This window comes from Drosophila obscura, unplaced genomic scaffold (genome assembly GCF_018151105.1).
Source record: "Drosophila obscura isolate BZ-5 IFL unplaced genomic scaffold, ASM1815110v1 contig_14, whole genome shotgun sequence".
NCBI lineage: Eukaryota > Metazoa > Arthropoda > Insecta > Diptera > Drosophilidae > Drosophila > Drosophila obscura.
Window position 1 is genome coordinate 2,386,289 of NW_024542724.1, and position 17,045 is coordinate 2,403,333.

At 44.2% G+C, this 17,045-nt stretch overlaps 3 protein-coding genes and 1 non-coding gene across 4 annotated transcripts in view; 3 read left to right on the forward strand and 1 right to left on the reverse strand.

Moving 5' to 3' along the window:
• Nucleotides 1–536: 536 nt before the first annotated feature.
• LOC111077319 (tRNA-dihydrouridine(16/17) synthase [NAD(P)(+)]-like) overlaps nt 537–17,045 on the forward strand; it is a 30,706-nt gene continuing 14,197 nt past the window's right edge. The window contains exon 1 of the mRNA XM_022371542.2: nt 537–639. The gene's annotated coding sequence lies outside the window, so the exon portion shown is untranslated. The remainder of the gene's footprint in view (nt 640–17,045) is intronic.
• On the reverse strand, nt 569–3,145 carry LOC111077318. Its single transcript, XM_022371541.2, has 3 exons — nt 2,807–3,145; nt 1,603–2,745; nt 569–1,535 (listed from the first exon to the last, which is right to left on the reverse strand). The coding sequence occupies exons 1-3, from the start codon at nt 3,002–3,004 to the stop codon at nt 873–875; spliced, it is 2,004 nt and encodes a 667-aa protein (XP_022227233.2). The 5' UTR covers nt 3,005–3,145; the 3' UTR covers nt 569–872.
• LOC111077317 lies at nt 5,913–12,996 on the forward strand. Its single transcript, XM_022371540.2, has one exon. It carries the CDS (start codon nt 7,374–7,376, stop codon nt 10,356–10,358), a length of 2,985 nt encoding a protein of 994 aa, XP_022227232.2. The 5' UTR covers nt 5,913–7,373; the 3' UTR covers nt 10,359–12,996.
• Trnae-cuc lies at nt 16,296–16,367 on the forward strand. The gene has a single exon. It is a non-coding gene; the product is annotated as a tRNA-Glu (tRNA).

Genomic DNA, 17,045 nt, shown 5'->3' on the forward strand with positions numbered 1-17,045 from the left:
TTGTTTCTAATTATTTTTATTTTTATTTCTCTGAGACCCGATCCGTAACCGATTTTTTTTTGTACCGTCTTCCGCCAACGATTTTTTTGATCTCCTAAGCCTAAGCCTAAGCTTCCCATACCTCTATCGTTGGTCGCCAAGCCCCATCGATCTCTTCTATTGCCCTTGAACCAGGTTCAAGGGCATGGCCTACTCTTCCTGTAACCGCTCTCTCTCCCCTTAAGCGTGTGTGGGTGAATTGGCTCCGGGACACCGGCTCTCCTCTCTCCACAAGGGAATTCAAGAGCGCGCGGATCTCATAGTTTTAAGATCGCCCGACTAGGGGGCGCCACCATCCGCTCACCACTATCCCTTCAACCTCGGCCTTGCCACCCTGTCTGGAAACCTTCCTCTCTACCATGCAGATTATTTCAATCGATTACCCTGAAATGCAACATTTTCCGCGGTTTAACAAAGAGTGCTCAACTTTTTCAATAGAGGGGTGTTAAGTGGGTTAAGTCTCGTTGGATCGGATGGTATTTTTCATCGTTATCGTTTCGGTCACGCTGCAGACCAGCTGTTGCATGCCATGTTTATATTAAGTTTTTATTTTGTGTAGTGCACATATTTATTAGATTCAAGCAGCTATAACGTGTTGAGGTGAGTGCTTCACATATATATATCACAAGCAATTTAAACAAGGCACATCGATTCGGCCAATACATACAAATATTTTATACCCCGGGTTCGTGGGTCTGATGTGGGTCTTTGTCGTTTCACGCGGTTCATGCAATGCAGTCAGTAAGTCAGTCTTTCAATATTAACTAAACACAGGCAATTTATACAGATACGTTTTACCAAAAACATAGACCTATGGCCATTGAGGTGCTCTCCTATGTCGTGCAGAGGGCAAATTGGTCCCGCTCCCGCTCTGTGCCGCAGCTGCAAGGATGATTGAGGCCGCGGGGATCGACGCCTGGCTTGAGTATGGTCTGTTGCAGATCCGTAATGACCTCACTGGACATCACGCTAACGGCCAGTTTGATTATCGACTGATAGTTGAGCGGATTGGCCGCATAGCTGAGAATGCCGCGGGCTATTTGTTGGAACAGATAGTCGCGGTCCAGATCGAGCAGCTCCTCCCTCACATCCATCATGCGATTCTCAAAGTGACACTGAATGGCCGCAAAGACCGTCTTGTCGAGGCCAACCAGCAGCTCACGCTTAAACTTCACCAGATAGTGTTCGATGAAGACGATCTCGTTGCGATTCATGTGCGGCAAACGGACCTTGTCCTGGATCATCTGCTCGCCAATCTGGCTGACCACCAGCGAGGCGAGGGATCCAGCCGGCGTGGGCCGACGCTCCGAGCAGGGACGTACATCTACAAACGGATGGATCTCGTAGCTGCCCACGCCAATGGTGCTGGCCACACCGCTGAAGGAGACGTGCGAGGCACGGGAGTTCTTTTGCGGAATGCTGGAGGGCTTGGCCACCGCTTGCCCCACGTCCATGGCATTGTGATCCCTGGCAAAGTTAATGATTTGGGATGCTTTCTGCGAGGAAAATGAGATTTCATATCATGGAAAGTCTAAGTCTGTGGCAAAACCTCTAAAAACTTACATAGTTTACATATTTCTTGGCATCGCAGAGGAAGTCGCGAATGCGCGAAATCAATATTTTTAGCGCGCATTCATCCTCGCTGAGATCTTCAGTGAAGCCCGTCAGTATATAGTTGAGGATGTACTGGGCCGCCTTGTAGATGGGATCGTCTGGGGCAAAGGTTAGCGGCGAATGGCCCTCCATGGCAATGGCTGCATTGAGGGCATAGCAGAGCTCGCTGTCCATCAGGCCATCAAAGGTTGTCTGGTACTCCTCGCAGAACGATGGCTGCACACGCTTGGGCTTCTTCTTGCGCTTGCGTCGCTTTGGCTGGCGGCTCAGCACCGTCTGGCGGGTACGCTCCTTGATCTCATCCTGGATCTGCTTCCATTTCAAGTCGTATCTCGCCTTGTGCCGCTCAATGAACATCCCACGCTCCAACTCAACTTCCTTGAGCAGGAAGTGAAGGCGTTGCTGGTTGGCAATCCGCTCGTCTAGACGCTTCGTCCAAGACTGTATCTGTCCCTCGTTGTTCTTCATCATTCGCTGCTTCTGCAGCAGACGCATGTTCTTGTTGAAGCGATCCTTCTTGAATTGGAACAGTTTCTTCTGCCTGATGAGGTACTTCCTCTGCAGATCGTGGCACAGGGTGATGTGCGCCTGCACCCGCATATTGGTCAGCATCTTGCGATGCTCCAAGAGCAGGTTCTGCATGGAGGCCAGGTTCTCCAGCCGCTTCATCTTCTCCAGCGTAATGTTGTACAAGTGCACCATGCGTTCGTGCTTCTCCATGTCCAGGCGCATCTTTCTGGCCACCACCTCCTCGTAGCACTGATGACGGGCCGCCAGATTGAGATGATCGCGCTTGGTGATCGCCTCGGCATTGGCTATCAGCAGGCGATCATATTGCTCTGCCTCGCGACGCTTGTAGGCATGCAGAATATAGTACAGCTGAGACTTGTGCAGCTCCTGGCGATGCTGGTTAAAGTCCTTCAGATTGCATATCACATCATTCGTTTGGGTGATCTCGCCGTTCTCCCTCAAACGCTTCAGATTTCGTTCGTTGGAGTAGAAGGTCCTCAGATTCGAATCATGCAAGGGATTGTATTCAGGTATGGCCGCCCCAGTCACCGATGTATCAAACTCCTGTTTGTCGCTTTTGAACTATCAAATAAACGCGAAATTAATTAATTAGAGACTAATAAATCTCTTGATAATCACTCACCGATTGTCCAATTTTGTTCTTGGAAAATATCACTTGATTACCGGGACACTTGAGCATCGGCAGCTTACAGTTGAGCGGAATGAGCTCCCATCCCGGCAGACTGTTGATCGGCAGACCCGTCTTATTGCTGATCATCTTGAGGAGTGCCGCATTGCCCGACACGTTGTTGCGGCGCGGCATGGAGAGTATATCGATCATGATGCCGCGCTTTGGTTTCGTTCCCCTTCCCTATCTAATATTTATTTTATATTCGTTTTGTATGTGCTAAAGAAAATTATTTTCAAATGGGGTTTCAAAATTATCCGAGTGCCGATCCACTTTGAAAACTAAACGAATTGCCTACTAAAATGCTTGTCTGTCTCTATCGTTTGCTTGATCCTTATACTGAGTATATCATAAGTTGTCAAATTAATTTACTGGTTTTTATTGTAACTGTCTCAGCGAAATTTTGTAAATGATATAGTAATAATTTGGTCTATAAACAAGCTGCGAGTATTCTTTGCAAAAAAAACGGAAGATTATTTATATTTCATATATTTTATAATGCCAAATTATACATATGTATACTAATCGGAGGACTACAACACCATCAGCTTTCATAGAAACAATGGATCTTAAAGGGTGGGCAGGCTTTTGAGTTTTAAAGCAGTCTAAAAAGAGAAATTAAAAATCCATCTACATCCACAAACGACGTGACTTTCGTTATTGCACTCTAGCCGGTGCGCCGGTGTCCAGAGAATCGAGAGCTATTGAAGTAGTATGATGTTCAAGGGTATCCACAGATTCTACCCCGTCAAAGCTTGCCTTATTTTCTTGACGTTTGCCCCTCCCCTGTTGTTGTTGTTGTTCCTTTTCTGCTCATATTTTACTGTTCAATGGAAGTGGTTATGGTCGGGTCTCTGCTTATCAAAGCTTTTCTTGTTACAGCTACCTTTGTGAACACAGAGAGAGAGAGAGCGACAGTGCAGTGTGGGGCGGGGGCGGTATTCGTCTTTGTCCTGTTTGGTTATCGTTGCCTAGAGGCAATAACTGTGAACCGGAAACTATAGAAAATTCAATTTATTCACAAACAAAATTCCATTCAATATTGCTCATAAATTGTGTGCTACTCAACCGGATTGACTATGGCTGAGGATATGGCAAATATTATATGCTTGTATCCACTGTGCACTGTGGCGGCGGATATCATGCGTTTCCCCTAATTCCCTCTACTTATCATATGCAAAATCAACAAACTAAAACGTTTCAGAGATACACGAACCCACACACCACACACACATTGTAATTTGTCGGTTTGTTTTGGTAATTTGTATTTCGATTTTACGATGTCCGTAAAAATCCCAGACCAATCATTAGTTGCGCTCCAAAGAGCACAAAGACGCCAATGCTTACACCATCTGTCTGTCTGCGGCTTACATAAATCCGTGATTCGGTTTCCACTTCCATCTCTGTGTCTCTCTGGGGGGTGACCTCGTTTCCTGCATTCTAAGCATCCCATCAGATTGTTTGGCATCCCAGGCATAAATATTTACCCAATCGGTCAGGCAAACAGGCGTCAGCATGTCTGTATTGCCATAACCAAGCAAAATTAAATAGAAGGTAAGGCAATGGCAAAGATACGCCTATTTTTTGCACGCACCCAAACATATCTATCAATTACATGGTAGGATAGGACATTCACATACGCTATTTCCTATAATATTGGATACATTTACGCAATTTTAAAGAAAGAATCACATTCGTGGGAAATGGTATCTTTGGGTCATTCGTAACGAATGAGTTCTGTTCGCTTATGAGAACTTCATTCTTGTACAGCCGCTTCGAGTAATCCAAGTGCGTAACTGCCCTACCTTATCTTGAATATACCTTGAATAGTTCTTTAAACTTTTGTCTTCTTTTTGTTTCGTTTGCACCCACATATACATATTGGCTTTCTCTTTCGCTCATGTAAATAAAATCACACCAAGTGGTGAAAACGTAGTACTTGCACCAAGCACGTGCTCCAAATACGCTCTCGAGTGTGCTTTCCATTTCATCTAACACCCTGGCTCCTGGCTACTGGCTACTGGCTTTTACCCCCACATGGCAAGCTCTCACGCGAACTGTCGATGCCATAAATAAAAAATGATGCTGCGGTGGCATCCCAAAAACAAAACAAAAAACATAAAAAAACAGGGAAAAGAATCTAAAAGAAATACCAAAAGGTGCGTGCCAATCTCTAGTGTGCCTGTCGGTGTCCCATTTACCGTTATATAATAGTTACATCCTGTAACGATAAGAGCTGCTAGAGATGAGAGCGTGAGGCTTAACGAGCTAATAATTGCAAAGATTCAGATTGAAAGATGCTCTTCCATCCTCAAGGTAAGGAAATACACTTGCCCACCCAAGAAGGGTGACTGTCAACGCGATTATCGAGGGAGTATACACGGCTGACACTTTAAAACCTAAATGTCAGAAAATCGCCATTAGATTTGATGCCAAAGTCATGCCAATGAGATTTAACGCCGTATAGTCTTTTGTGAAAATTAAACCTTTAGAAGAAGCCCAATAGTATATCCCATAGCTGGTGGTACTAACCCACTGCTACTAATTTTTAGTTGATAAAAAGTAATACTATTCTGCAACAATTAAAATAACATAAAAAACATAACTTTAAAGCAGCGGTGGGCACGAGATGTAACGGGAAAGAGCCACTGCGCAGCCAGACAAAAAAAAAAACCACCACCGTCGCTTGTTGTTGCTGTGATTTTCCTGTGCGTAGCCCAAGACACATGATGTGTTGTTGCAATCTCGAGATCGCGGCTTCGAAGCCTTTTTCCCGCCTCCTTGACGCCAAATTTCAGTGGCATTGTTTTTGTATAGTTTCACGAATAGCTGAAGGCGATCGACTACCGTCTAGGACGACTTGCTGACGCCTCCCACAAAGCATAATGGAAAGAGCCGCGGGAGCTGAAAGAGCCACGGCGTGTCCATCTCTGCTTTAAAGAGATCACGCTCATATCTGTACGAACCATCCCCTCAAAACAGCCACAAAGCATCACCATTCCGAACCACCCACCCCCACACCAACTCGCCCCACCCACCCAGTGCGTGCTGGGCCAACTATTCCCCACCTCTTCCCTTGTATCATTTTAAGCCGAAAACGACTACCGGCAAAACTTCACACAGCTGTGATGGCGTTTGCTGATGCTCTCTTTGGCTTACGCTCCCATGTTGGCTACTAACACCCCTGGGTCTATTAATAAAAGGTTAGACATTTCTAGAGAGTGTTCTCATGAAAGTTGTCTGTTAAATTTATTATTATTTTGTGTTAGTTAGGGGACAGATTCGTAAGATTTAAAATTAAAGTCTAGTGACTTTCCTGCAAAGAACAAAGCTCAAAAGAAATATCTGGAGAGCGCTCATTTTGTAATGCTTTACCTTGCAATAATATACCTTGCCTGCTACCACCCCCGTGATGAAGAAGAGAAGCCGCTTTCAATTGTGAAAGCTTTGGCTTTCAATAAACTGACTGGCGACGAGGCTTTCAATTCGAAGAGAGAGCGAGACTTTCGCTCAAGCTTTGGCGTTGCTTCTGCTCTCAATTGTCTCGCGTCCATGGCCGAAGTCGGTTCGTTTTTGCGGCTTATTTGCACCTCTGTAGACGTTCCGTTTAACGGTATAAACGGAAAGAACGCTTTTGTTGTGTGACGCGCGGCACCCGTTTCTGCGTGTGTGCGTGCTACAGTGTGTCTGTGTGTGTGTGCTTCTATATGTGCGCGCGCGACTGTGTGTGTGTGAGTGGGAGTCAAACAAATAGAAAAACGCAAACGCTAAAAGGGCCGAAAGAAATCATAGAGCAGGAATCCCGTACAAACGGGGGTGGCGACAAACCACTGCTCCCTGTGTAACCACCACCCCCCCTCCCTCCGTTCCGCACAACACAAACCCGCTAAATACGCTCACGTATGCACCGTTAAAGTCGCCATCAATTCTCAATATCCAATAACAACAACAAAAAAAAAAACAAAAAAAGGAGAGTAAAACAGGAGAGTCGGCTAATAAAAACAACCATAACCGTTTGACGAAAGCAACAACAAGTGAAGCATAATTTGAACAAGCAGCACAACAAAAGGGAAAGCAGAAACAACTCAGTCTGAGAGAGAGCGAGAAACAGACGTCACTGAGTGGAATAAAGATAGCCACAGCGGTCACTCGGAAAGAGGAAAAAACAACAACGGACTCTGAGAGAAGGGGTAATAGAACAACGGACTCTGAGAGAAGGAGAAAAAATAAAACAAAGGAGAGATAGAAACAACGAAAATCAAAACATGAAAAAAATAAAGAACATTTGAAGAAAACGAATAACAAAAGACTATTTTGAATAACGGATTCCACAAATTAACGGACACTGCAAAAAAAGAACAGGCTCCAGAGAAAAAAAAATACTTTTTTGGGTCTGCATCATCCGCTGTGGGAGTGGCTAACTGCATCAAACTGTAATGTTCCATTGTCATCGAACCCCGTTCATCATCCACTCATCATTTTCATACTCATCATTATCATCAACGTGGGTTCCATCAACAAAATGTCCAAAGCGAAGGGAAACATTGGACCCACGCTAGGAGGTTCAATCGGTGGAGCAAACGGTGTTAGGACGGAGGATCACATAATAACCATCAGCACTGCCAGCCTCACGGAAGCCAGCAACGGGGAAGCACTGAAGCAATCATCTGCCAGAGATACATCCATAGTTCTGGCACCATCCGTGGAGGTGCACCACCAACAGCCGACAAAAGCCAATAGTGCCCAAACCCATACGAGTAATAAAGGATACTCCCTTTGTCGATTGTCCCAGTTGGTTAGCTACCAGAACAACATTGCGGATGTGCAGCATCGACGCGGTAGACGCCTCCATGGACTGCAGCTGCCATTGCATCCGTTGCAACTATTTGGATGGTTGGTCCTGCTGCTCTTCGGTTTGGCCAGCTATTGGGTGTTGATCCCCGCATTTCATGCGCCGCTACAGGGCCCGCTATATGGCCTCATCACTGGACTGTATCTCGTGCACATTGCCTCACATTTGACGGCCCTGCTGACGGATCCGGCAGACAAGGAGCTGCGGCGTGTGCATCGCAACGATCGCATTGTCCCAGAGTTCGATCGCACCAAGCACGGACACGTGATTGAGAACGGACGGTGTCATTTGTGCAACATACGCACCTCCTCGAGCCGCACCAAGCACTGTTCGGTGTGCAACAAGTGTGTGGGAAAGTTCGACCATCACTGCAAGTGGTTGAATCATTGCATCGGATCGAGGAACTATGTGGCCTTCCTGATGTGCGTCGTCAGTGCGGTTGTGGCCACCCTGGTGATTGTGGCCGCGGTGATTGCCCAAATCGCCTTCTACTACATGCAACCGGAGTGGCTGAGCTTCTACTGGTGTCGTTCCATCAGCGATACGGATGCCGGACACCAAATGGAGCCCGGGGACTACATAAATCTCACTCTAAGTCTTGGAAATGGCACCATGATGCTGTTGGAGCAGCCCCCCGAGGAGGATGAGCCCCAACAGATGGATGAGCAAATGGAAAACATTACCAGCATTTCAACGTGGCCCACACTCTTGGAGAATTTTACGGCTTTGATTGAGGCTTCAGCCACATCTCAGCCAGCCATTAATTTGACCACGAATCAGACCATCACACCCGTAGTGGGGGGAATAGGCGTAAATGAAACTATATTCCTGCTGCTCCTGGGAGTCCTGGGACTCTTGGCAGCCGTCAGTGCAGGATTACTTCTCCATCTGTGCTTTTTCCACATATACATCTCGTTTTTGGGACTCACGACCTACGAGTACATCAGGAATCATCGTCAGGCGCAGGAGGCCAAAGCCAAACAGCTGCTGGAGCACGGTACAGCCGTGGAAGTGGGAAAAAATGGAACAGTTCACTTTTCAGCCACCCTCCCAGAGCCCCACAATCCGTCCAAATCGATGCCAGGTGGTCAGCAGCTCTACTGTTTCTCCAAGGCGCCACATCCCAACCAGCACCAGCAACAGGAGGCGGCACTCTGCACGGGCCAAACGGAGCAATCGATGCGGATGCATTGCTGTGCCAGCTCCAGGGAGTTCCATCAGTCGCGGCAGGCCATCTATCTGTGCTCCCTGCTGGAGGAGCGCACCAGTGCCAGTCACCATCCTCCTCCTCTGCAGGACTCTCTGAGCAGCTTCCATTGCTGCTCGAGCTTTGCCGCCAGCTCCCTGCAGCGTCGCGTGAGTGTCGCCAAGGGGACACTGATCTCTGGTGAGCCACGACCCCAGCGTCCAGCCACGTATCTGCAGTACACGGAACAGTGCACACTCTGCACCTTTCGCCTGCGACGCGAGGGAGCTGCAGCAGGCGCTCCCAGCAGTGCTGGGGGAAGCAGTAGCACCCGGACTCTGTCCAGTCAAGCGGGTGTTTCCTCCGCATCGGCAACTGGGGCGGCAGGGAACATCTCCAAGCATCAGCGTTGGCGCAGGAAATGGAACTGCTGTGCCAGTGTCCCCGACAGTCCCGATGTACCCAATGATCTCCTGGCGGCTCTGACCTTCAGAGAGCGCGAGAATGCAGAAGCGGCGGCCAAGCTGAATGCCCAGGAGCTGCCCATACAATTTATACGAACTCTGAACGGGGGCATGGATCATCCGGAGGTGGAACTGCCCATGAAGACAACGACAACGACGCCGCCGCGCAGCTCTCGATTGCGGCACATGCTGCGCCTTCTGGGACGCTATCGAAGGCCCCGGTGTCGCCATCATGGTGGGGCCCATGGCGTGGCAGCCAAGGAGCATCATCAGCATCATGGCGGGGGGGGCACTATCAAACAGAATCAGATACGTCCATTGCAACTGCAGGCGGCAGGACGTGGCTACGCAGCCTCCACGACAACAACGCTACCCGGAAGTTCGCCAAGTCGGAGCTCAGCAGAGAGCAGCAGCGAATCGGTGAGCACCAGCACCAGTCCCTCCAGTGGCTCCAAGAAGGAGCTAATGCTGTTGCCGACATCCGTGATCCGAGATGATAGTGTGACAACCTATACACTCACCCTGCCACCGGCACTGCCGCCACCCACGCGACGCAAGATGCCGCAGGCCAGTCAGGAGTTGGCAGAGCTGGCCGAATCTCTGGGGTTTGTCAGCAGTAATCATCATCATTCGCCGCAGCAGCAGCAGCAGCAACACTTGACACCCAACAGTCGACAGTTGCCCTATAGCCTGGGGAATGTCTATCGAAGGCAAAGGAGGAAGCATTTCCTGCGCACTCGATCGCCCACACTGTCGCCCATCCATGAATCCGGCCTCAGCAATCCGACATCGCCGCAACCGCTGCGGCATCACCCACACAATAATCTAACACTCAGCTCTAACTCCAATCCGGCCAAATGTTCGTCCCCACTCGCCAACCGTTCATCGATGTCCTCGTCCTCGGTGCTCGTACAGAATCTATGCAGTCTGGCAGGCGAGACCCTAAGGAAGACATCGTCCAATAGTTCGCTCCAAAGCATCAGCTCCAACTCTAGCAGCACTTAAATGAAATGAGAGGAGCACACCTCGTATAAAGGAGTGTGCTGTGGTGTTAAACAGTTCCTCGCATGGTTTCTGTTTGGTCCTTTAGATTGTAGTCATAGTCATAAACATAGTCGTCGTCCCCTTGGTTCTTGGTGGATCCAGGAAATCAATTAATCTCCAAATAATTATCCAAAGTCATAACCAATTGAAATCAATTATGGGCCCCCCTATCGGCGGAGTAGCAGGAAATTGCCATTGGATGCGATGTGGTTTCATGAACCGAAATGTAATTGCCTTTTTTGCACGGCCTATGGCCTGTTGGGGTGCTTTGGTTCCTCTTTGTTTGAGTTTAAATTGAATGCATATTTGATGTATAAGAAATTCTGGCCTGGCCCCTCGATTGCCAATTGAAAATTATATTAGTTTGTTTGAATTTCTCTCTCAAAGAAACTACGGAAACGTGATCTAAACTTGAATGGAATTTACCATTTAGCTGTGTAGCTGTTGAAAATGGTTAGTTCATTTTAATCGTAGGATGGTTATTCTATTAGTTCTTAGCTGTTATGATATTCTACAATGATTAACTTTTTTATCTTCGATTTTTGTTAAGAATCATTATGAACTTCCGTTCAGTGTGGAATCTTCTCGTCTTTGAAATTATAAGTTGTAAATGGGGTACCAGGTGCTGTGGCCTGATAATCGCATTTCTTTTGGATATTTTCCGTTTCCGTTTTCTGTTTCTGTATTTTTCCTATTGGAATTCCATTTAAACCCTCCCATTTTTGCGACATCGTTAGATAGAAACTGCATTATCCCCACTCTATAGCACCTACCTACTTCATACACTGCTCGTCAGTACTCTCACCTACACGGTCTGTATCTTGTCTTCTGTTTTATGCTTAAGATCTTAGTCTTGTTTTGTTGGTGAATCATTTAACTATTTTTTTTTGAACCGCCATTGTGCTTGACGGTGACTTTAAGTTGGTTTGACGACAAAAAATTAATCGTTTTAAGTCAGACACTCCTGGTATTGGACTAGAGATGCTACTATACAGTCCCCAAGTACTGTGCGGCAAACCGTCAAGCACGGTGGCAGTTCAATAATGGTTTGGGGGTGTTTTTATACTGAATTAGTGTAACAGTTTTGCTCGTCATATATGCCTAACAATATCTGCTTATCCTTTGTCTTCATTGAATGACTTTGCAGTTGAATTTATAAAATATGCAACAGCATGTGCTGCAAATGCAGCCAAGGGTTCGCGTCATCTGCTGTGTGTGTGTGTTATGTGTGAGTGAAGCAGTTGGAGGACAGGTCACAAAGGGGGAGCAGCTCCACACAGATATTGATTTTCATTTTCCACAAAATGTATAAGCAAAGGCGTTGGGGTGATTACGTATTGTACGAGTACGTGAGCAGGAGTATCTGTATATCCACTCGTATATCCTGGTATCATCTGTACAAGAGAGACAGAACCATTCCACCATTGGCGCTGTGCCTCGCCCCAAGGGAAGCAGACTGCTGATGCTGCTGCATGTTGCCAAATTGTTACGCAAATGTTTTCATTCGATTTAAATTCAAATGCAGTGACAAAACTCGACAATAGACACGAGAGATACGACAGATACGAGTATGAGCTAGAAGGGGCAACCCCCTTGCCCCCTTGTGCCCCCGCCAATGGTAATTGTTATGGCTCTAAACTTGATTTTGATGACTGACTCACAGACAGACAGAGAGAGCGAGAGACCCATTAAATATGCTGACAAAACTGAATAATTAATGAAATACAAGTCGAAAAACCGATAGAAGTACCTACTATACCAGCTAGGAAATACGTCAAATGTGAGATTGAATAGGGGACTGAGCTCCTATTTCTGTTCCTGTTCCTGTTCCTACAGCTGTCATTCAGTGGAAAAGTTCAACGAATGGTTGGATGGATATCAGGGTTTGCTTTGACTAGTGCTTGCCATAACGAGGACGCACATCAGGAGGACTCCTTGTGATCCTCCCATTTCCATTATTGAAACTGACAGTCGAGGCAGAAAGCCAAATGGAAAGTCCATTTTTAACTGGCTAACACACACTGGTGGGGGTGTTATGTGGGATGTGGCACTAGTAATGGTGTGGCCTGATGGTGGGGCATGGTGTGATGTGAGACGGATGGATGAATGGATTGTTAGCGCGAGAATTGAGTGCAGGAAATAGCTGTAGAGGAGGTGTTCGATGTCCAAGGTGTGGCAGTTGCTTCACTCAGAGTGTGATTAGTTTTTTTTTTCTTTCTGTTTCTTTCCGTCTGTTAAACAGACATTCTAAATCAATTTTCTTGCCCTTCATCATTCAGCTTTTGAATTGTAAATTGTTTTTGATTAATTGAGGGACTTTTACCTCTTTGACCCATGTATGTTCCTTCTTTCATTAATCATTTGTCTTTAACGTTTTAATCCCTAAAAAAATCATTTCAATAAATTAAATTGAAATTTTAAAGTATATTAAAGTACATCAAAGCATATCTGCTGTAAACTTTTGTTCGAAAGAAAACTTCTTTTGTGATTTGGCAAAAGTTTACCAAAAACTTTTTAACTTAAAAAAATAGAGAGGAAATAAAATGCGATTCTATTTTTGGTTAACTTTTGTTCCTAACTCACATAAAAATGTTACTCAAAATCTTTGAATATAAAAGACTATTTGAGAATTTTTATTTGGTAGTTTTTTCCACTAAAAGTATTTCATTTATTGCAAAATTCTATAGTTTTGGTAGAAAATGTTGTAAAATTCAATGGTTACAAATTCAAATGTTTGATTCATTATTATTTTCTAAAGATTAAATTTCTTTCTGCATCTTCCACGAAATACTTGTATCTAGCTTAGTTATGTATCTGTCCTTAGTTTAATCAAAGAATTAAAATCAGTTATACACTATACTTTTTTTTACTAATGGAGTCGTACAACATATAAAATGTATTTTGTTTCTCGGAGCAATAGCGTGTCCTGACATACATATTAAATAAATAATCGTAACGTTTTGGTCGAGCTTCATGTGCCTGAATTATAGCCCTATACTCTAACGTCAATTTCTGCCAATTTTTAGTACAGTCATTGCAAAGTGCTTTACTCAAAAGTTTTCTGACAAAACTTACAACTTTCTCCAAACCTTAATCCTTGACTAGACTACGTTTAATAATTCATGTATTTCCCCTTACGAATTGTTTCCAACACTCTTTTTTGAATATCGGTTAGACTGACACTTCTGGTTAAATAATTAAACCCCTTCTTAAGTAATGCATTAATTATTAATTATTGTACTTGTTGACCCCTCAGCAATCATCTGAAAGCTCCACATAAAATCAAGTGGTACAAATATGGTTGACATATACAAAATCTATTCTTGGACAGGCAAAGAGCTAACGAGAAAGAGCTTGAAAGACAATGTCATTGAGCCTTCGTTTGACATGCACTTTTGCAGCGGTATTCAGACATGCAGAGAGACAGACAGACAGACAGAAAGACAGTAAAGCAGACGCTTGGTAAATGACTGAAGATAACATAATGCAACTATAAATGGATTTTCAATGCAGACTTCACTGCACTGACAGCTGGAGCAACATACATTTTCATTCTTTGGATTTTCCTTTGCATTTTCCCACATTTCCCCCCTTTTCCGTCTTTTTGCTGTTGCTCATTTCCGTAGCACGAAAAAAACATGCTGCATACTTTTGAGGGAGCTGTTTCCTCCCTCTCCCTCTGATGTATGCTACATTTTCCATGGGTGTGTATGAAGCGTGCTTTGTGTTTGGTGTGGAGGGAAAATGTTTAATTTGATGGCACTTGGCATTAACATTTGGAACTGCACCTGCCACCAGGAGACACACACATACAGATACTAACAGATACACAACTTGTTTATTCTTCCATGGTTCATTATGTATCCGACCTGTGTACATCCGATACTGAGTAGAGTGTGTGTCCTTTTATGCGTGTGTGTATAGTGTAGAGTAAATGGTTGAGGCTATGGTGAATATCCTTTACTTTGTATTCTCATTTGTTGTTGTTTGGGTTTGGATGACTGTTCTAATAAACGCTAGAGGCTGCTAAAATCTCTATACTACTAGTAAAACATTTAAATACATATATCCCTTGATACGATATTCGTTGGTATTTTTATTAGATATTTTCCAATTCTTACAATAATTTTCTCTGCCACTTCAATAAATATTTTTGCCCAGAACTTACCTATGTATATTATTTTATTTAAACATATTTAAAATAAGCACTTCACTGAACTTCGCTTCGAAGAAAGCCATCTACAAATGTATCTCTTACCTGTGTTCTTTTCGTTTCTTTACTTTTTCTTCCTTTCGTTGCTTTTTGCTCTAATTTTCTTTTGTTTCTGCATTTCTGTAGAGCGCTGCTCTTTTTGCCTCTAGCCATATGTCCGGTCCAACCGACAGCTGTCTGCTCTGTGGTCATCCAGCCACACTTAAGGGGACCCATAGCCATGGGAGAGCTGTCCATGCGTATGTTCTACGGAGGCTGAAGGAGTTACATCCTGTGTGGTTTTTATTTTGCCTTCACTTTCAGTTGTCAGTAGAGTAATTTCAGAAAAATTAAAGTAAAATATATTCATGTCCATATATACATATATATAAGGGATATATTTCTTGTATATGTATGTGGTAGTTGGTTATAAAAATATTCCACTTTAATTGCATGTTCGTGTCATGTACATGCAACGCCCCTGCACACGACCAGAACCAGAACAAGGGTCCTGGCATCCAGGCAACGCCCTCGAGTTTTCATTTCGATTCCTTCCGCCCGCCTAGAGATTGTTTATGGAGACACAAGCTCCAGGGATCTCCATTTGGGTTGGGTTCTTTCCCTTTTGGGGGGCGTTTGTTCAGTTCGTTCGTTCGTTCGTTGGTTCTCCCACTTGGCTGACTTTCACTATGGCAACACAAAAATGCATTTGGTGATGTTGTCATGACCACTTGTTGTCGGGGTTTGTTGGTTTTTTTCCATTGGTAGTAGTTGTTATTTCTGTGCATCAATTAAAAAACATTTTCTCTCATTGCTGCAATATGCCTTTGACATGCAAATTCGAAAATTACACAGACAATAAAAATGTTAAGCTACACCAGTCGAAAAATAGTATATTGCTCAGATATTTTGGAGGTTCCGTGATTAAAAAAGTATTGCTATTTTTTCAACCTTTTTTAGTTTTGGAATTGAAACTGCATTTCCACAACTTTTCAATAAAGAATGACTATATGAAACTTCTTTTACATTTGTACTAAAAAGTTCAGCATTTTAAAGATAATTTTGAAATATTTATGCTTTTTCTACATTTATTATGGTGTTGCTGCACGTGTGCCACCGCTTTAAACGTTTCACTGCAAAAGCTTTTGTTTTAGGTACGAGTCAAATGCGTATACTTTATTTGTAGAAAATACAAATACAATTTGATAGCCATTTAGCACATTTTACTCAGAAATATCATTAAAGCCACAATTTCTGAGGGGTTCAAAAATTTTAAGAGTCTTCAAAGGCTAATAGCAATTATAGACTACAGTCAAAGCATAAATTGGCTTTCGTACCAGCATTATTCTGGCTACCGAGAAAATTTCAGAAATGGAAAGCATTCTTGGTACTTACTTTAAAATGAATGGAAACATCCTAAGAGCTGGAAAATAATCTAGAATATTTTGCAGGCTGTTAGTAAAGTTTCAGAAGACACTAGAATTGGTTTTTGGAAGCATTTGTCGACAATAGAAACATGGAATTAAGCGAAATATTGGCATTCCTAAAAAAACGGGTTTAAAGTTTTGAATTTGTATATATTTTTTTATTGGTTTTGGCACATTTTCGGATACATTTTTCTGGATGCATTTAACAAAACAAAATCTTGAAACAAGAAAACGGTCTTCATGGAAGTGAAAATTGAATTTAACCCAAGAGAATTCAAGTCACATATTGTCTAGTGGTTAGGATACCCGGCTCTCACCCGGGAGGCCCGGGTTCAATTCCCGGTATGGGAAACTGTTAAAAGTTTCTTTTTTTTCTTTGTATTCGTTACACTCGAAATAAAAACCTTTTTTTCCAGTGCATTCCAAATGTTTGACTAATTTCTCAGGTTTCCTTTTAGAGTGGGTGTGTTGTATGAACAAAATCCGAGAGACCCACTCCTTCCATCTCACTCTTCTATGCAAACGAATTATGATTGATTTGGCTGAAATTGGGTGCGATGTCTAGTCGGTGCAGACAGGTTTTACTTGTACACACCCACTGGCAGCGTATCCGCCCACTGATTTCTTGGTTGTCATTAGCAATGGGTGGTATTTGGGTGGGGGTTGTGCCCCATTCTATTCCTCGGAGTTTTGGTATTCCCTTTCCCTAGCTTTTGATTCCATTCCCCTAACTCTGGATTCTCTTCCTCTAACTCTTAGCATTGTCTCCGGCCTGCCATGCAATGACATTTTTTCAGCTCTTTTCTTCCTTTTTGGTTTTGGTTCAACGAACTCTCCTACTGGGTTTACCCTACGTCTTTGGGTGGGGTTGGTGCCCATTGTGTTGTTCCAACCAGGTAGAATCTCCCTACTCCGTCGCCGAGGGGCCAGCTTTTCATATGCTTTTCAATTTAGTTAATGACTTTTCCAGATGGTATGTAGTAGGCCCTTGAACCGATTTGTGGGTTCGGTTATTTGCGTGTAACTCTA

What these genes read in the sequence shown, in the direction of transcription:
- LOC111077318 (XM_022371541.2), bottom strand. Translation starts at nt 3,004, where the DNA reads ATGATCGATATACTCTCCATGCCGCGCCGCAACAACGTGTCGGGCAAT. An exon ending in AGAACAAAATTGGACAATCG is followed by an intron (nt 2,746 to 2,806) that starts GTGAGTGATTAT and finishes TTTATTTGATAG; the next exon opens with TTCAAAAGCGACAAACAGGA. An exon ending in CCAAGAAATATGTAAACTAT is followed by an intron (nt 1,536 to 1,602) that starts GTAAGTTTTTAG and finishes TTTTCCTCGCAG; the next exon opens with AAAGCATCCCAAATCATTAA.
- LOC111077317 (XM_022371540.2), top strand. Translation starts at nt 7,374, where the DNA reads ATGTCCAAAGCGAAGGGAAACATTGGACCCACGCTAGGAGGTTCAATC.